The sequence below is a fragment of the Calidris pugnax genome, unplaced genomic scaffold (assembly GCF_001431845.1).
Source record: "Calidris pugnax isolate Ruff unplaced genomic scaffold, ASM143184v1 scaffold24, whole genome shotgun sequence".
Taxonomy (NCBI): domain Eukaryota; kingdom Metazoa; phylum Chordata; class Aves; order Charadriiformes; family Scolopacidae; genus Calidris; species Calidris pugnax.
The window spans coordinates 17799025-17819787 of NW_015090922.1; the positions used below are offsets into that span (position 1 = coordinate 17799025).

General features: G+C 38.4%; 1 protein-coding gene across 2 annotated transcripts in view; it reads right to left on the reverse strand.

Annotated features, from left to right (window-relative positions):
• Positions 1-1416: 1416 nt before the first annotated feature.
• The window catches only part of BIRC6 (baculoviral IAP repeat containing 6), a 157512-nt gene continuing 138165 nt past the window's right edge, over positions 1417-20763 (reverse strand). For both annotated transcript variants that reach the window (XM_014950697.1, XM_014950698.1), the window contains 8 exons: positions 14662-14807; positions 13673-13783; positions 12335-12552; positions 11517-11678; positions 9945-10022; positions 5340-5528; positions 3821-3955; positions 1417-2801 (listed from right to left, as the gene is read on the reverse strand). In XM_014950697.1, the coding sequence (XP_014806183.1) occupies positions 2622-2801; positions 3821-3955; positions 5340-5528; positions 9945-10022; positions 11517-11678; positions 12335-12552; positions 13673-13783; positions 14662-14807 (1219 nt within the window). In that variant the 3' untranslated portion in view covers positions 1417-2621. The remainder of the gene's footprint in view (positions 2802-3820; positions 3956-5339; positions 5529-9944; positions 10023-11516; positions 11679-12334; positions 12553-13672; positions 13784-14661; positions 14808-20763) is intronic.

Sequence of the window (20763 nt, forward strand, 5' to 3'; positions counted from 1 at the left end):
TTTATGGATAACAATCAGTATAATGAGCAGTTGGCTCTTATCGAGCACAAGGTCTCAGATTCCTGATCTCTTCCCTCTGGTAGACAGGGTAGACAGTCTGGGCATTGTTGTTTGTGCCTATTGAGGACTTACTGTGGTGTGCTCGTCCTCCAGCAGAGCAGCTCCAGCGATTCCAAGGGCTGGTCACATCCCGCGGTACACGGCAGCGTGTCTGCAGTGAGTCCTGGCCCAAAGGCAGTACCACAAACCACGGGGTAAAATTCCATAATGAGCTGACTGGCAGTTTGCTGCCCTTTGCGCTTTTGAAAATAATTTCCGTTGATTTTTAAAACATTTTCTACAAAAACAGCAAACAGTTAAAACACAGTACTTTTATGTGGCGGCTAGAAACTATGATCTAGCTATACAGGTATCTAAGAAATGGTAAAAGATGAGGGGAACTGTTTAAAAAAATATTGTTGTCTACATACCTCATAGGATTTACTGTGATTTTACTGCAAAGTACCATAACTACCTTGTGTGTTATACCTAAAAACCTGAAAATATGTATTTTGTATCTGTTGCCGAGTTCACAATGCAGTTACTAGACAGGACCATTGGTGCAAGTTATTAAGGATCGAATCTCTGCATGAATTTGGTGCAATACCATTCTAGTTTAGGTAAGAGCAAAAAAATGCTAATTGGTACGTGGATACAAATTAAGAGTTTAATATCCCATGCAGCTGTTTACATCTGCTTAATTAAGCAGTAGTGACTTCACATCAGCATTGCTATGATACCATAAATACACACAAGAGAAAAAGGTACAATCATGTTAGCCACCCTCTTAATGTCAAATCAACACAAGTTAGGTACTTTTTATTTCAGTGTTGTTTTTTAATGGTAAAAAAGAACTCTTCATGTTTAAGGAGGATCTTCAGGTCTGATACATTTGGTTTTGGTACAAGTGCCAGGATTTTATAAACAGACTATGCTCCTGTAGGCAGACAGTTTAAGCACTAAATGAAGAGCTCTAATGGAAACCACTAACTTAAATATAGTTGGAAGTCAGTGGGTAATTTTGCTTTTTGAGCCTTTACAAGAGCATGACAGTCATTTTGTACAGTCATAGCAGGTAAGTAAATACCCATCTAGAAAAACGCAGTGCTCTTTTAACACTGATGAAGGTCCAACACTTTGACTATGCGGCATAAACTCTTTGTTTCATGTATTTACCAGCAGCTCTGGCCCCAAGCTGCTTATTTTGCTTTTTGATTAAGGATCCCCTGAAGTAGCGCAGATGTGCCTGTTGGTATTTTGAGAGGTATGTACAATCAGGACAGGCCTTGGATTAATACAACATATCCATATAACAGAAAAATTGTACTTTGGTCGGAACTATCAAAGTCTGGTAACTATCAGCATAAGAACACAACCTCAGTTGGTGCCATTTTTAATGATTAGAAATAATACATTGTAAAACAAAAAGTGTAAAAATTCCAGCGTGATACTTATAAACAAAGAACAAAGAGAAAACAAAAAAGCTTCGGTTTTGCCTGATTTATAGTATTTATAATACAACAGATCATTAGTCCGAGGTAATAGCAGTAATAACTTTTTAGTCCTTCAAGGACTGCTCAAAAATTAGGAACAGTGTAATAGTAATGCATGTCATGTTAAAAGCGAGACTTGATTGTTAAACGGATCCCTTACCTTTTTTAATTAGGGATCGGTGGTTGCAAGTATAAAATTTGAAATAAGTCTATACAGTAGGAACTAGGGCAGGTTAGAGTCCTGCGTGGCGCGTCGTTAGCCCTGTCAGTGCTCAGGAGTACAGCCGCTTATGGAAAAATCAGACATTTCAACAGCGGAAAGACTTTGTTCTGGAATAGCCCTTAAGAAATTTAGAATACTGTTAGTTTGCACAAAATAGCCAAACAAAAGATGAATTCAGAAGTGCGAATTTTGGCATGAGGTAAAACCATGTGCATTTATTTCATCTGCATTTTAGAATTAGTAAGCATAAAATTAAATATGTTGACTGTAATGAATTCAGTCATACAAGTGCAAGTCTTCAGCTAGAATGTATTTTATGGCAGTTTATTTAAAAAATGTACCAGTAAATCATAAAAGAGGGATCATGTCCATTTAACGTTTATTGAAGTATACAGGAGGTTTTCTTTAGAATCAAATATGAGCATGAATATATGGCCAAACGTAAAATCTATCAAATTCAGTGAAAATTTTCTGACTTTAAATAGTAGCTGTAAGAATGACCAATATATATTCTTTGTTACAACCGCCCTCACTCTACAAGTAAAAAAAAATAATAAACATTCAGTAAACATTCTTTCCTAAGGTAGTTTCCCTTATATATCAGTGATTTATCCATTTCTTGTATACATAACTTTTTAAACATACCAATCAGTGGTTCTCACAATTGAAAAATAAAAGCACAAAAAAGTTTACACTCTTGTACAGGTAAATAAAAGATCATCTTGAATTAAACTGTATATCCTTAAGGGCATAGTATAGTTTCAATTTCATTACCTGTTACATAATTAGCTTCTTACATACAAATATTGACATATTTGGCTTGTGCTTCAAAGCCTTTGTGTCTAGAAAGTCCATGTCAACGCAACTCATAACTTGAAATCAGTGGGGAGATCTTTACTGCTGCTGGGTTTAACCTGTTCGTGCAACATCGTCTCTTCGGAACTAGTTGTGGCACCGCATTTTTCTGTGGAGTCCTCAGTGTCTGGATCCAACCCTTCAGGACAGGGAAGTTTGAGAAGCTCTTCCCGCAGCTGAGCTGTGTGACGCTGAATGTACAAAAAGAAGTCAGCGTTGAAGAGACCACGGTTAAAATGTTACTTTTCACAACGTTGGAGAACGTAAGGCAAAAAAAGGAGTAAGTAGAAAAGGTGTAAATGTGCAGTTTCAATGACTGGATAAGCTCTTGCCCTCTATTTAAGGATTGGTACTTGCCTTGTGCTGACAGAGTAATTAGCAAGTGCTGCTCTTAAAGGCAGTAAAGAGAACTGCAGCAAACAAGTGCATCAATATAAATGCTACGCTGTTTGTCTTGAAGTTGAGTCATATCTGTGTCCTGTGATCACAGCAGAAACAGGCTGGGACTGGGGGGGGTCATAAAGTCAAAACATGAATTTATAAAGAGCTCCTGGTCTTGAAGAGGTCTGTTCCAGAGACAGCTGCACAGAGACTTGTATTCTCATCAGAGTAACTAACAGTAACTTCACTTTGACCACCTGCCACACTGAAGGAACACAAGTCTAGCAATAGAAAAAAGATGGCTTTTTTTTTTTTCTCCTCAGGGGAAGGGAAAAAAAAAGGCCTGTTGTCTTTGTGGACACAAACTACACAAATGAAAGTACTTGGCTAGGAAGGAAGAAAACTCTTTATCAGTTGTAACTGTCGGTAAAAATTTAACATGGAGTAAAACTAATTGTACTGGAGTTTAATAACTCTGCTTGTCTATTCAAAAAGCTTGTTTTCTGGCAAGGAATGGGTAGTAGCGCAACTTCATCGTAAACCCCCACCCAGCCTTAGAGCGAACAAAATAAACTGTCTCTATCTTACATAAGTATTTATAGAAAAATAGGCAGGAGAGGCCCTGAAGGAAAAATCCGACTTGGAGAAAAAAATACTGAAGAAGTGGAGTGCACATACACGTTATCTCTTGACAGCTGGGAAACTTAGGTTTGTTTAAAGTTGCTGAGGTTTTCTATTACTGTTATTATAAAACTCAGCTGCTGAGCAATTTCTTTGTCCTTTGTAATTTTTGGATTAAAGAACATAAAATTATAAAAGCAAGTCTCACCTTTAGAGCGGCTGCATGATGGGACATAGTCCTGCCAACGCGTTTGTCACTGCTGTACTGCTGTATGTCTGCTATCCACTCCTCACACTGAGCCATGATCTCCACTCTTTTCAAGTAAAAATGTTTGTGGATGACCTGCAAGGAAATATTCCAAATGAAACATGCTCTAACATGCTCTAGGCAATCCTGCTTCAGCAGGGGAGTTAGACTAGGTGATCTCTATGGCCCCTTCCAACTCTAAAAATTCAGTGAAAGAACAGTGTGTTCATTGTTTTCTAAGAACCATAGACTTTAAGAGTACAAAACTGGCAAGACCCCTGTGAGCCTAACTGGATATAAAGGGGAGGAAGCGGGAAATGAGGATATGAGGATTATGAGGATAATTCAGCATTGAACCAGGCTGCAGATACATTGGGGACTTTTTGTCCTTGGAGGTTTGGGGCAGGGTTACACGGATACAGTATTAAGGCTTTTATTGTTGGTTTCACAATCCTGTTGGGTTAAAGCAGCACAGGTGAGGAGTGTATGCACCGAGTCTTCCCCTCTCACTAACTACTTGCTGCCTGAACAGAAAACAGAGGAGCAGAAACACTGTCAACATGATGAGCAGGGAACAGAACATGCCTCTGCACAGAGAAGATAACACCAGCTGCGATGGAAGAGGTACAGCCACAGCCCCATGCCCTCGGCAGAGGCCTGGGGACAACTGCAGCTCCCCGGCAACAGTAGTTGAGCCACCCCCAGTTTGGGTGGGAACCAGCATTTGGTTGCGTCCTAATTGTGATCTTTCCGTACAGATTGGAGCTTAAAAAACCCCAATCAATCAATCCTCAGACAAAGTTGTAAAACTGCTTAGTGTTGGCTTTGTCTTAAATGGTTTTCTAAAATCTGCCTGGTGAAGGAAACAATAAAATCAAAGAAATTTTATTGAGCACAGAGAGTTCTTGGCAATATTGCAACATAATTGACAAAATCATCTTTCCCTCTAGACGTTACAGAATATAGCTATCTGTCTAAAGAAAAGCTACATATTGAAAGCATAATTGACTTTAATTCTGGATGCATTCCTTATATCCATTATGGAGCTTGGAAGAACTCCCAAAGACCAGCCATTTAGATCTCCTGAGCCTACCTGTCATTCAAGACACTGAAGACAGCTCAGACATATGGAGACAAAAGATCTTAGGAGCTGATCTTTCATAGACCTCTGTTTTCAGGATGCCTTTGCATTTATGTTACTGAATGATTGTTGTTAAGGTTCCTAACACAACGGTACAAAAAGCCTAGAGGTCTCAACAAGAAGCTCCCCTCTCAGAGCAGGGCTCAGGTCACCTATAGAGAATACGCATTTTCATTTGGATGGGGCTGCATCTCTGACTCTGTGGAGTCAGTTGCCCCAGGGAATAAAGTGGAGGCTAAAAAGGGCATCTCGTGCATGATGTTTCCAAAATATTTGCATTATTCTTAACACTCAAACAAATAAATCCAGAAGGTATTTACTGTGTTTCACAAAACCTACCTCCTTAAAACATGGCGATGGGTTTCTGATTTGTTCAAGCATTGCCCACTTGACTGTTGCCTGTCGTATATTTCCATCGTATTCTCTGGAGCTCTGGGTACCGCTCGGGGTACCTCGGGATCGTTCGTAACCGGGTTCGTTAAAATACGGTTCTGCTACCAGTATTAGGGATTGGACAGACACTAACACCTGTTAAGAGAAGAAAATAGGTATTAAAATTGTGCCACCCACTTGTTTTTAGAAATGCACATAGTTTTGCTCACCTTATACGCAAAACCACTTCTCTGGCAAAGTACTGCCATTTGTAATACAGGCTACTTGCAAGTAGGAAACGTCCATGCTTTTAAACCAAAACCTCTACTTCACATAAACAAATGTCCTATAACTATGTCTTTAGCTTAAACACTAAGCAAATGACAAACGTAAGTTAAAAAAATAACAAAACCCCCAAATATAAGTAAAAGAAAATGTTTAGAGGAAGAGATGTCTGATCACAGCCTTTTGTGAAAAGAAGCGTATTTGTCAAGTTGTCAGTCAACAATTCTTGAACTTTGCCTTTACTAATTCTTCGGTTTCCGAAACCAGAGGGCAAAGGAAAAAGGGAGGTGATACCTGAACCACTGGAATTAAATCTTGGTATACGCACTCTCCCATTTTTTCTTTCAAATGCATTCAATTGATTTAGGTATGTTTTTAGCCCTTTAGTTTCCGATTTTACACAAAACCCCCTGTGTCATATGCCATTAAAACAAAACCTCAGTATTTCTCTTGAGATTGGAAAATAAAAGTTTTCAGTATTGTATCAACAAAGCAGAAACTATTCAGTGATAAGGAAATGGCAATTTTCCCGCTTTCAATTTTATTATCAACTACACGTGGGAATAGATGACTACATACATATGAGGCATGTAACTATACACCCAAGTATTTGTAATATAAAACAAAGAATTAAATAGATAAACAGGGCACTTAGGAATCCAAATGTATATGTATTGCATATTCATGATTTGATGGCTTGCTAATTTTTCCAATATTAGTGTCTGGCCCTGTCAACCTGTTGTTGTACTTAAACAAAACTATGTTACACGCAAAAACATTGTTATATAGGTAGAAAAACATCACTGACTTTTTAAAAAAATGTATTTTAAATGAAGGACAGTTTTTTCTTATGTACTTAGGACCAAGTCCAGCAAGAATTTTAGGGATTACAATTCTGTGACAGAAACACAGTGCCAGAACTGTAAAGAATTCAAAAAAGGTGATTTGAACACTTATGTTTCCTCAAATATCGAAGAACCGATGATGTGCTGGTGATACGTTACATGCCTAAGAAGGGCATTTCCAGCACCTGGCACACTTAGGTGCAAGACCTCTCCTACACTAGATTAAAGATGTCGGGGTAGCCATTTCTGGAACTGACTCTCCTCCCACCCTAGATACAATTTATAGCCACAGACACAAACCAGTGACTCATGTCAAAGCAACAGCCCCAGAGTCAGTGGAGCGACCCAGGTTAATCTCATCCCACCGTCACCACTCGGAAACACACCCTTATTGCCACGGCAGTGTGGTTGTGGTTGTGTAGTTGCTGTGCTTTAACAGCAGCAGAGAAGGGCTGCTGTTACACGGGATGGTGTGCACTGTCACCTTGTCTCCTGTGACTGCTGGGCATTCAACTAGAAGCAGCCATGGCTGTTTTAAGTTATACTTAAAAATTAAAATATAGATAAATGCATTAAAATGTACAGAATGTCCTCGTAAATCAGGTTCCAGCAAGAAAATGGCCACTCGTGATACTAAAAAAGGTAGAATATTAATGCAAATGTGCTAAGCCACAGTAGAGTACCTCAGCTCCAACGCTTCAGGTACCTAAGGTGTTTTGGTGATCTGTGGCCTTTACATGTGTCTGGAAGTAGTTGGGTTTTGCTTTTTTGAATTTTTTATTTTAGAGATTTTTAAAGAGCTATGGCAGAGAAATTTGACACTATGCAGCATTGTACTTTCTTGGCCTTAATAACAAGCTGTTACTTTGAATTATAATTGTAATGAATTAGAAACTCTAAACTGATCTTCCAGTTTCATTTGGGTTGTAAAAGTTAATTTCCAAAATATTTTGGGTGGTCTGACAATAGTTTCATCTTTAAGCCAGAAAAAACATGTAGAACTTAATTCTTTCCAAGCAATTTAGTTAGTCCTACAGCTGTTTTCCATTGAAAAGCTATGAAGTGTTTTTCTCCCAGAATGGGGGGAACTTTTTCCAACAGCTTTCTTACTATTTTCAAAATAATACCATAAAAAACTTCAAAATTTGAAACGTAATGCTGCATATGATATCTAACAATCAAATCTAACATTTTAATCTAAGGACTTTAGTGAAAATAAGACTTCATAACACTTGCACTTTTCTACACTCGTTTTATAGTTATAGTAAAAAATTTCGGTTCATCTCTTGATCAAGAAGTTGTATCTCGGGAAAGTGACACTATGCAAGGATCTCCAAATCCCTTGAAGGGAGAGGGAACATTAATATCTCCAAGGATGGAAATTCCACAATTTCTCTTGGACACCTGTCCTAGATTTTGATCACCCTCAAACTGAAAAAGTTTTTCCTAATAGTTAATCAAAATTTCCTATGTCCCATCTTTTGTCAACTGGTTCTTGTCCTAGTCCTCTGCATCTTTAAGAGGTGTCTGGCTCCATCTTCTCTCTATCTTCCTCACTTAGGTACTGAAGACAGCAGTAAGATCTTTTTGCTCCAGCCACTTTTTCACTGATGTATAATGCGCATCCCACCTATTTGGCTACAGGCTACTAAGGGAGGCTGCATCAGAGGTCCCTTTGGCTGAAGCCAAAGTAAGCTACATCCACTGCTCTCCCTTTGCACAGAGCCAGTCGCCTCGCTGTAGAAGGCAGGCAGGCTAAGTGTGCTGTCTGTCCCCAGTAAAACCACACAGGCTGTACTTTCTTGTCTTCCATGTAAGTGAAAATAGGTTCAAGGAGTCAGGTGGTGCTGACCAGCCTGCAGCTCCCCAGATCCTCCTTCTTGCCTGATTTGGAGCTGAGGGTGAGATTTGCCAGGAATGGGATTGTTCTGACCTTTCAAAGATGAAAGCTAGTGGCTCTGCAATGACATTGGCTGGCTCCCTCAGCACCACCTTATGCATGAGAGTTGGTTCCATGAACCTGTGGGTCCCATCAGCTCGAACACTGTTTACTGTGGGTAATTCCTCAGTCTCACAGACCTTCCTAGTGAGGGCACAGGAACATGGGAAAGCAAACCTTGCCCCTAAAGAGTGAGGGGCACTGCCTTTTCTATGTCCTTGTCAGTAGGTTCCCTGCCCCAATAAGTGGCAGGAAAGCGGAAAGAAAATGTGTTCTTTTGCTGCCAACATACAAGAGCCCTTCTTGTTGCTTTTTATGTCCCTTGCCATGTTCAACATCAGCTGAGCTTTCTCTGCTGAATAGCCAATGTCTTTATTTCTAAATGAGCACTCCATCCCCTCCTCCCACCTCCTGTGTACCTTCTTTTTGCAGTTGAGTTTGGGCAGGAGTTCCTTGTTTACCCGTGCTGGCTTTCTCCCACTCTTGCCTGATTTCCACACACTGGAGTAGACCATTCTTGAACTTTTAGGAGACTGGTCAACCAGCTCTCCAAGGTAAATTCCCCAACAAGCTGAAATCTGTTCTGCTGAAGGCCAGGGTTAATTCTACTATGCTGAAACAGAAACCTTCCTAAAAGACTTCTAGGATTTTGTGAGGAAAATGTACCGTATACTATGTAATATCTCCTCCAAGGAAGGAATAAATTGAGAAAGCACCATAAGGAAAAAAGCCATTGCAAGCTTTACTTTTATTCAATGTATGGGCTTATTAGTCAGTGCATTTCTATGACATAAAGCTGAAAATTTTAAGGACTGTATGTCCTAATAAATTCAAGTCTAATTTAACACTAATTGTTATTGAACAAAGTGTATGCACACTTTAACTCCCTTCAGCTTTATTCTTCTATTCAGCTTACTTGTAGACTTTGAAGGATTATATTTACAGTTCTCACTATTATATTTCACTTTCTCATCTCTCACCATGTGGAGCCTGCTCTGTCTTCACCATAAATAGCTTGTGATAGAGTTCCAGAAGGTGATGCCATCTTCCATTCTTTTTTTTTTTTTTTTTTTTTAAAGAAAATATTTGAAATCATCCAAGCAAAGTCCAGGCAGTGCAGGAACGAGCTGCACACGTGAACAGCTACTCTTCAAGACAAGATCAATAGAAATATTGGTTGGAAAGAGCATTTTGAAGAACTTGTCTAATTCTACAGTGTTTCTCTTCTAGTGAAGAGTCTTTCTCCTCAGGGCTGCTCTCTAGCCATTCTCTGCCCAACATGTATTTGTGCCTGGGGTTGTCACGCCCCAGGTGCAGGACCCTGCACTTGGTTTAGTTAAACTTCATGCGATTTGCACGAGCCCACCTCTCAAGCCTGTCCAGGAATTTATGCATATTTAAGAAAACTTTGGTTTAAAAGCACTAGAAAAAGAATCCTTAGGACTGACAGACCACTTACTACTCCTAAATGACATCTATTGAAGAGAAAGAAGAAATGCTCACCTGCAAAAAACTTGATGTTTGGGGATTCCACTTCTCTTCTGGCCTCCCATGCCATGTGTTAAGTATGCTTAAACACACCTGAAAAGTTGACATTATTAATACCACAGACAAATATTATTATTAAATTGTTCTGCTTGGGCAAAACAAAATGTTAGCATTACATTTAATTATTTTATTTTATTATTTTACAAACTTTTGTATAACTTGCATTCTAAAGATAAATTTGTTTCTATGAAACTAATTTGAAATGAAAGAAGATAAAAATAATGTGGATAAGCAAGAACAGCATTTTAATAAAAAAGTAAGGTAGATTACTTTTCTTCAAGGAAAGCCTATGGATTCTAGTGGCTTCAAAAATAAGTCATGAATACTATCTGATTCTTTGCTTTTTTCTTTAAATACTGTTCTAACACTTATTGTTGGAGGTTTTAAAGACAATAGTTCTGCGTAAGCAAGTGAAAGGTGGTTTCTGTTACACAGACTATCAAAGAATTGAAAATATTTGTCAACTTTTATGACTAATCTGGACTTTAGGGACATCTGTGGAGTTCTTGAACCTTATCAAAAAGTGGAACAATCAAAGAACACATGCAAAATAAATAGAAAAAATTTACAAGTGAGTAGTTGCCAGGACTTAATGTATGTTGGGCAAAGGAAAAAGGAGATAAAAGTCTCCAATATGAATTACATTCTGTGTCAAGAGAAAACTCCATGTCTAGTACTGGAAAGGAGTATTAATAGCTTGTGAACCCATGAACGACAGTGGAATAAGGGAAAAATGTTAACCTATGGATTCAATGTTTACAGTCATGAAAAAAGGCTGAAGGGGTGCCACAGTGCTACAGCTCTTCTGTGGGTGACATACACATCACTACCTCTATAGTTCTGCAGAGAATTTAATGTGGGCTTATTTTTAATAGAAGTTACATCTCCCTGATAAACACTTGTTAGCTTTTTGGAGCCTTTACAATGAGCCACAACGTACCAAGGAGATGTGGAAGGGTAAGGGAAAAGCTTGTTTAATTTTTAATATGACTTCAAAGAATGCTACTAATTTTTGAGAAAACTGTCATTAAGTCTATACTTTAAGGTTACATTTTTTAAAATAAAGGATACTGAGGTTAAGGGAAGTCTTTATCTTCCCTCAAGAAGAAACACTTCTGCATGGAAAAAGAGAGACAGGGCACTTGGCAAACGCATTCAGTTGTAGCTGATATGAAGCTTGCTTTGTTCATGGAAAGGAACCTGGGTATTTCAGCTATGCAAAATATATTTCTGCCTGGTTAATTTAGCAAGCAAGATGGAAGAGATCGTTTTTCTAGGTCAAAATTACTTGCTTTTTGGTCCAATCCAGCTCATAAAGGCCACCAAAAATCTCCAAGACTATTTACAGAGGAGATCATTGCCATTTGAAACTGTTAAATTCCTCTTCATTTCAGTTTGAAGATCAGTTTTAACAAAAGAGCTTCCTGCAGTATGTCAGGAGCCGCCGATCATTTGATTGTAAAAGGAAAAAAGTTTCATCTGTTTCACTTTTTATTACATCTATACACAAGAAGAAAGTTGACCTACCTTGCCATCATTGTAGAGGTTTGGATTAAATCTCACACTGTGGCCTCCAGTTGTTTCCAGATTCACAAGTGGAGGGGAATTAGGATAGTCTTGTGGAAAATATACATCAAATTCAAAGCAACCATTTGCGTAAGGGGTGTCTGCAGGACCAGTAATGAGAACCTACCATTTAAAAAAAAAAAAAGATGACAGTTGTCAAAAAAACCAAAGCCACACAGTTGAGATTTTTTATAAGTAATATGAAGCACTTTATTTTCACATGCTACTTATCAGAAAATACCATTAGACAGCATCATATGCAGGCTGTCAGTCTGTTCATTTTGATATTCTGGGTAAGTGAAGCCCTCTGCTAATCTTCACTTCTCCAGATTACAAATGGAAAATAAAACAGAATGAGCTAAAACTCTATCCGCTACTGGAAGCTATTAACAGAATTCTTCTTCAGACTTCAGGTCCAGAGATATTCAGTGTATTATCCATGGCTAATGCTTTTAATTGACTTAAATGGTCATATGCAAATATACACTTTGGCCATAATGGAGTGACAAAATTAAACTTTTCCCTTCGGAGCAGGTGAAGAAGAATAAACCTTGTTCCGTGAAGTCTCCACAGCTACTCCTGTGGTAGGTGGACTCTCCCTGCCCCCTGCCAAGTTATTGAGAAATCAGGATGAGACTAAAATACTATTACGTTAAAGTTTGGACAGCAATTAAAGTACACACGAAATACTTCTCATTTTTCTTAAGATTTAAAGCACCTTCTTAAACATTTATATGCCAAGCCGAAAGAGGAAAGTAAAAATAACTTTGTTTCTTTACCTTCATAATGTCAAGCCGCTCCTCATCACAACGCACAAAGACGCTGGATGAAGAGGAGAGAGGCAGCGACGTTGAAAGAGTCACAGCTTCTTGAGCGAGGCGTCGGGCTCTGGCAGCGCTGTTGGCATCACTTGCATTTTTTACCTGAGACATGTAGTGGTAATTTACTTTAAAAACCAATTTTCCGTCATCATCTTCAGAAACCATTTCAAATGTATCTACAAGAGAAGGAAATTTTAATGCGTTAGGAAAACAGTGAAGTTAATAATGGATTAGTCTTGGATAAAGATTCTAAGTATTTTTATCAGGAAGGTTTAATTTGCATTATGCTAATACAAAAAATACATATTTTGTGGGTTAGTTTTGTGAGAAAATAAAGCATTAACAATCCTTGATCAGATTAATTACTGCAACTTGTCAAACGTACACCATTTCTGAGTTGGAAAGCTACCAGCCTCTCCAGACCAGGAAACTAATGATACTTTAGAATACGTAATAATGCTAATAAGGGAATCGGTGTGAAGCAGAATGCCAACAGTATTTACTTGTGTGGTGGTTGCAATGTTATTGAAGAATCATAAAAAATTACTGAAGCTAGTTTTCTTTAATCACTTCCTACGCCAAATCTGCAACTTGGCTGCCAGGGTGAAAAGCCACCGTTAAAAACTTTCCTACTTCCTATTCTTGGCATATGCTCCAAACATTTGTGAGGAAAATCCCTTACAAACACAACAGCAAAGAAACGCGATTGCAAATGCTGTCACTGCAACTCAAAAAACACTCATAGAACATGTTTTTGCAATAATTTTATAGATCTGCTTGGATGAGATACTATTTATTCTTTATGAATTTTTTTTGTACGTGCTCCCTTTATGGCCAAAATAAGCACCAACTCCCATCACATTTTCCAAATGCAACATATTGCATTGCATGAAAGGACACAATGAAATTATGCTGCAGTTTCATTTTAAAAAACACATTTTAATCTGAATTCTATTCCACTTAAAAAATAAAGCTACATTAACGAACTTATATAGAGAGTCAAACATGACTAACATTTCAATATAATTTGAAGACTGAAAGACTCACAAATCATTAGTGGAATGAAAACATGAACATCTAGTGTATGCTTAAAACATTTCTTATTAGTTCAAACAGTGCATTAGTCAGTAACCTGAAAATACTGACTTCTATCACTTTCCATATGTGAAAAGTGTCAGTGGTCACATATGTAAAAAAGTTGGTAACTTTCTAAAATAATTAGGGATTCAGGGCAACAGCTTGCATTTCTTAGGTACGTGCTATTTAAGAGAGAAATATTCACACTTCTCAACCTACCAAACTGGAGTTTTTTCATGACAGCCACATATTTTTCTTCAAGAGACCGTAAAACAGACAAAGGCTTGGGCTTCACAGCAGCCTTTTTGGAGTATTCAGCCATCTTCTTTTCTGTTACAGAAAATATGATGATTATTTGTAGTTAACCATGTAATTCTGAGACAAGTAAGCAAGCACTTGGGGATTACTTAACTTGAAATGACATTTTATGGTGACATTGTTTGCAGAGAAGTCTGAAAACTGGGGATCACTCAAAACATACAAATCCTTTTTTCCTCACTACTACATAATTCATTATCTGAACAGCTCAAGGTAAATAAAGATTGTTATCTCAGACACAATTCATGACTACTGCTGCTATTAATATACTTTTATTGTTTCTTCTCATGTTTTTTAAAGTAGGACATACACTTGTGTGAAAAAGAAAAGGTGCCACATAATTTTGCTGAAAGTCGTGAGATGTATTCTCACCTACCTGAATTATCCTGTTCCCAACTGAAACATTTAAGACTACCACAAGGTTCCACCAACTGCCTTTGAAAATGTAATCAGTGGTAGGGAAAGCATTTTTTTCCTTGCTTTTAAGCTATAAGTTACCTGTTAAGGAATTTATTAAAAATAAACACTATACAATATCTCATAGATTGATAGAATGGTTAGAGTTGGAAGGGACCTTAAAGATCATTAAGTTCCAACCCCCCTGCCATGGGCAGGGACACCTCCCACTAGACCAGGGAGCCCCATCTGGCCTGGCCTTGAACACTTCCAGGGATGGGGCATCCACAGCTTCTCTGGGCAACCTGTTCCAGTGCCTCACCACCCTCACAGTACAGAATTTCTTCCCAATATCTAATCTAAATCTCCCCTCTTTGAATTTAAAACCATTATGCTTGTCCTATCGCTACTTTCCCTGATAAATAGCCCCTCCCCATCTCTCCTGTAAGCTCCCTTCAGGTACTGGAATACTTATAAAAGTATTTCTATTTTACCTTGGTTTGCTTGGCGCAAACTGGTGGTAGCAGCATAAACTATCTCCGCAGTCTTTTGGATGTCTGGTACCAAAAGGGTCAGTCCCTCTGGTTCTTGATCAGAAGCATCTGGTTTTACTCCTGCTTTAGCTTTGTCTTTTTTAGACCTGTTTTTAGCAAAGAAATATCATATAGCATGAGAGAATATTTTTCAACCAGTCATAAAGTATTCAGCGCATTTGTCAACTCGGAAAAAATATGGGAGATTAAAGATTGAGATTAAAACAACTCTTCTGAAACGGGGTGTCTCTGTGTATCTCTGGCTTAATCACCGAATGAAGCAATCAGCTGTGACAGCACTGAACATACAGTCTTGATTCGACAAACACAAGTGCATCTGATACGAAGAATAAAAATACAAACACAAAGCCAGTGAGACCAGTATATTAGTTTCTGCATCAACCATTTACTACTTTTGATCATTTTTTATTATGCCTGTCTGCTGACCTTATGTTTGCACATTTTCAAAAAATTTTAGAAAAGCTTACAAAATCAGCATAAGAAAGATCATGTTGTAAATGTGCACTTCTTCCCCCCCAGTGTAGATGCTCGTGCAAAAATCACATCCTAAACAGGCAATACAGAACTCTTTCCTGTTCCATAATGCACTAGCAATTCTCTAAAATACACTAAGGGTAAAATACTAGGAAACCTCTAGTGAAAATTCACAGTGTGTCTCTGAACTACAACCTCGGCATCAGAACAGAGTGGGTCAAAAAGGAAGTTTGTGTCTCTCTGCAGTTCTCTTCTGGGCTATAATTTAAGACTTTTTATTTCAATAAACAGCTTAATGTAACATAGTTTTAAAAGTCTTACAAATATAGAAGACCCCTATATTATATTGGATGTTTATAATCAATGCGTGGCAAATTAAAATGTAAATTTAAATACCTCAATTTTTTATAATGAAATAATTTGAAAATACAGTATGTTTTAACACTATTGGTTTGATAGAAGCTGGTTGCCTGGTAATTTAAATATTTTGATTGTGATAACTCAGTCTTTACTAGCATATATATTCAATTGTTGAAATTAAGACATGGCACTTCATAACAACGTAACCTAAATGTGTATCTTTGAAAGCTATGGTGTTTTAAGAGCTAGCATAAAATTACAGTGTTATCCTGCTTAAGAGATCTTAATGCTAAGAGCTCCCAAATTATTTTACTGCAATTTCTGTATGGTTTTTGTATTAATAGCATTTGTTCATTTTAAGATCCAAACAAGTTCAATAGCCAAGAAGCCCTAATTTTTTCTTTTCCGCTACCATATCTAGAAGCAAATGAGAAAGCTACAGAGGAAAAACAGCAATTTAATGCTTTGATGTCCTAAATGTATTTTAGCAACTACCAAATACTATAGCCTTTCTGTATTTTAATCTAGACAGAAATAATGCATAAAGAATAAGTCTCTAACCTATTCAATAGAGGTGATTACAGTAATACTGATGGTCTTTGTACTGTACCTAATCAAATGAGAATATCCCTAGAGTGCATTAATAACAAAATTCATTACACCATCATGGTATATCTTCTCTGTTCCAGATTTACTCCAAAGGACGTTAGCCCATTGTTGGCTTCAAGCAATTCTGAGCTTTCAGGTGCTCAAAATTCGGAGGAAAACATCAGAGCCAGACAGTGTCATCCAGCGTTTGAGGAACAGCTTCAGACAAAGCAGCAGCAGCTGCCTCTCCCATTCAGTTTCCAAAATCAGTGTCTTTTAAATGAGGAAATCTAAGCCAATATTTTTAAAATAACCTAAAAATGTATGTTTAAGCACACTAAACCCCAGTGATACCTGTACTTTCATGAGCTACTACACTTGATTTTATATTTGTCTACATTAGAAGATCACAGTAACCCTTTCTAAAATCGTATTCTTACAATCATATCATGACTATTAAATAAATGCAATGTAAAGAAAATTAGATTAGGTACACTGTAAGATTAAAGTCTCACGTGAAACAGCTCTGGAACTGCAGAGAGAGATGTGCTGTTGGTTCATATACTCATCTCCCTGATGTAACAGCATACCCTGGTCTAGAAAATCTAAAAGTCTATACAGTTTCCTAAACTATACGGTTATAAAAGGGGAGAGACACAAATATAATTCAAAGCTCTGTGAAAAAGCTGAATGGGTTTTACATGTAATTGATGCACAGATGAATCCGACTACACTTGGAGAAGTAAAGGGCAAAGACTCTTGTGGCCTCTGTATGCCCATGGTGGCCCATTGGCCTGCTGTATGGATCCTAAATAATAAATAATTTAGCAGGCGTTGTTAGGTTTGGTCTTGGAGGTGGGAAGCAGAACTTTCAGGGCAGTGCAAATGTTACTTTATGGACAAAATCAGAGCAATACAAAAGATATTTTACTCCCCAAACCCGTTTCTTAGTGTAATCTGAAACACATGGTATTACTTTGTGTGCACATGAAAAAGGAGCCTGGTGACTGTTCTACCGATTGTTAGCACGTGTAAAATGTGCAAACCAAATTCTTAGTTGAGAAGACATCATCTTCCCTTTTTGGTATCATCTCCATTTCTATACTGCTGCTGCTTTCCTGCTGGGATTCAGAGCCACAGCGAGCTCTCTCCAAGCTGTGCATGACACACATGTGTTTCAGAGGGACAAGCTGAGTCCTAGCTCCAGAGAGGCAGTTGCTGGGAATTACAAGGCTCTCCCCCCAGAAATATGAATGAGAAGTTGAAATACCAAAATTGAAATGATAAAACCAGTAAGATCCTTCCCTGCGCTCTAGCAGCCTGCATATAAATTTAGGTATGCAGATAAACTAACAGTGCTAATCAAGCTCCTGACTTCTAACTATATGGTATTCCAAAGAAACATGAGAACCAGTAATACTCATAAATAACAAACTAAGGTTAAATATATAACCATATAAATATTTTTCTGTACATTTTCTCTATTTTTAGAAATGTTTAAATCTCTGTGTTATACTGTACATTTCTTTCTGCCAAGATTCTGTGCGTGAAGCAAAATCTAATGCAGTTATTTAATAAAGGCCAAACCTTTAACTAAATGTTACAATTTTCAAATGTTTAATTTAGACTTAGAAACTTCCCTATAAAGTTTTTCAACTAGTGAAGAAAGAGCAGACAAAATCATGTCAACTCATATTTAAAGGGATGACAGTCACTAATATATTTGCTAGAAGAGACAGCAGTGTACATGCTAATAATTTAAGCCATTAATTTAGCTTGTGCTAGAAGATGACAGCCTTCTCTTCATGCTGTGCTAAATGAATAATGAATGATACACTCCCAAGGCAACTTTAATTTTTAAAGCCAATACTGATACTTACTCACCCATGCCTGACACTTAGAGGTAAACATGCTGATACAGAATGATACCTTTATCAAAGTATTCACAACAGAAAGCCAATGAACCATTCAGCCCCTCTGGACTACAGAGATGGTGCTTAGAGCAGAATTCTGCTCAGTTTTATATTGACGCTCACTGTGTTGCGACAGAACTGCCACGGGTTTGCAACCATGGTGTCACTTGGCTCATGGCTCCCCACCTTCCGTAGGTTTCCACAGGTACCAACTAGAAGTCTGTTCCTTTCAGTAAGATTTTTAAACCGATTTCCTGAAATCGGGCAAAAGCAGCAAGGGACTGTGCCTTTGGAAATAACCACTGCTGAAAGCTAGTAACTTCCTCTGAGCTGGCTCCACACACTCCTCCTTGGGGCTTCGAGTGCTGGAGGTACAGACAGGAAGCTGAAGCATCCCAAACCAGCAAAGGCTGCAGGACTGCCCCCTGCAGCCAACCATCAGCTCCCAAGACAAGCTTGAGAGTGCAGCGAGAGAAACCAACAGTTGTGTCATCTTTTAAAGAAAAACACATTAAAACAAATCAGGCCTCAATTCTCGGGAAAAAATTATAAAGAAAAAATTTTTGTTTGCAAAATGCACCATTTCACATAGATTTTCTGCAAAATAACAGTGAAGACAATGAAAAGCCATAGCAGGGAAAATGCCTCAGGCCTACCAGGTTATATTCCAGCATCCCTGTGCAACGGAATCACAGAATGGTAGGGGTTGGAAGGGACCTTCAGAGATGATCTAGTCCAACCCTCCGCCAAAGCAGGGTCACCTGGAGTAGGCTGGACAGGAACTCATCCAGGTGGGTTTTGAATATCTCCAGAGAAGGAGACTCCACACCCTCTCTGGGCAGCCTGTTCCAGTGCTCTGCCACCCTCACAGTAAAAAAGTTTTTCCTCATGTTCAGACAGAACTTCCTGTGTTCCAGCCTGTGTCCATTGCTCCTTGTCCTGTCAAAAGGCACCACTGAGAAAAGCCTGGCCCCATCCTCTTGACACCTGCCCTTTAGATATTTATAAGCATTGATGAGGTCCCCTCTCAGTCTTCTCTTCTCCAGGCTAAACAGACCCAGGTCTCTCAGCCTTTCAAACAGAATAACATCCTTGGAACCAGCAGGATTAACCCTTAGTAGCAGCGCTGACAAGCGACAGAAGTGTGAAGATGAGAGAATGCAGATGTCCTTCAAGCAGTTATCATGGGGGTGGCTGGGGTGATATGGAAAGGAACAGCAGAGTTAGGAATTTCAGCCGTAGGCTTGCTGTACTCCATATCACACAAATAAGCCATCCGCTTATTTTGCCAAGTGTAGCAATTTGCCATGAAGCAGATGGTGGTTCAGATGAGCCTGCTCTGCTCCACAGCAGCAGCTCTCTGCAGCAGAGAGCTTGGTCACCACAGTAAACAAATGTCTCAGACTCAGCCCTTGTGGCAACCCATTGCACAAACATGACCACACTCAAATTAGGGCTGGCTTTTGACTCCCCAGCACTCCAACAGTCACGAGAAAGTACCTCATACCTAAATGCCCTCTCCATTATCCAGAATTTTCCCAATTTTTCAATAGACTATTATGGCCATTGAAAGTAAATGAAATCAAATGCTAACTGGAATCCAAACCCAAAAATGTTCCCCTTCAAATTCTGGATCCAAGTGGACAATCTTGCTCCAACATGGAGATGACATATGGTAGACATGCAAGTAGAACTGCTGTTCGGATAAAGGAAAGTTTTGTCTTTGAAAGCAGATGCCATAATTATGTTGTTGTTCTGGCATTTGACCGAAAAGGGGCAGCAGACTGTCCTATTTAAGAAATTCATGCCAACACTTGCTTATATTGCTGGCAAACCTTCAACTAAAATGCTGAGAATTAAAACCTTCCACCCCAACGATTCCAGGCGTTGGTGTTTTCATCCTTGTCTATACACTGCTTTAAAGACAAACAGTATTATGCTTAAACCAACCAGTGAAAGACAAGATTTCTTTCTGTGCTGACATATCAAAGTAATAGAAGAAAATTGTACGGCTAATGTAACTGAACTAACCATGGAATTCTTATCAAATTCATCAACTATTAAAACAATACCGACTGGGCTTCTGGAATTGTTCTTAGTTTTCAGATCCTAAACTGACACTGAAGAACTAGTCACACTGTATTTTATTTTTTCAAATTAAAAAGAGCTTAGACTAGCAGTCATATGCCATTCTCACAAAGAGACTTTTTAGACTTCAACCTGGGTGACATGAGAAGATACAGGTTTCCATGCCCATTAAATCTGAGATAATCGGACTAGCAAAAATAAGTAATTGTGGTGGAGAATGTTATACATACATCTATACTGGAAATGGATTACACAGAAGCAAAATATATCTTCTTTTCTATTTTAAGAAGATTACATACACTATGATCTACATAATATAGCCAGGAAGCACAAGCTGACGTTTTTAGATGGGTACCCAACACAAAGAACTGTTATTTGTCCGTCCTAATTCTGGGGGTTTTTTTGCATTTAGTCAGCAAAAAAATCCAACCAGATACATGACATGCTTGATATGCATGACTAGCAATCACAGTCAAGAAGGATTAGTGAAATTCATGGGTGAAGTCAACTCCATCAGGAGTTACTAGAAAGATTTCCCAATAATGGGATTCCTGCTCAGAAAATATCTCAGGTATTGGCTGGTAAATATTGTCAGTTTATAGTGTGAGGAAACACATCA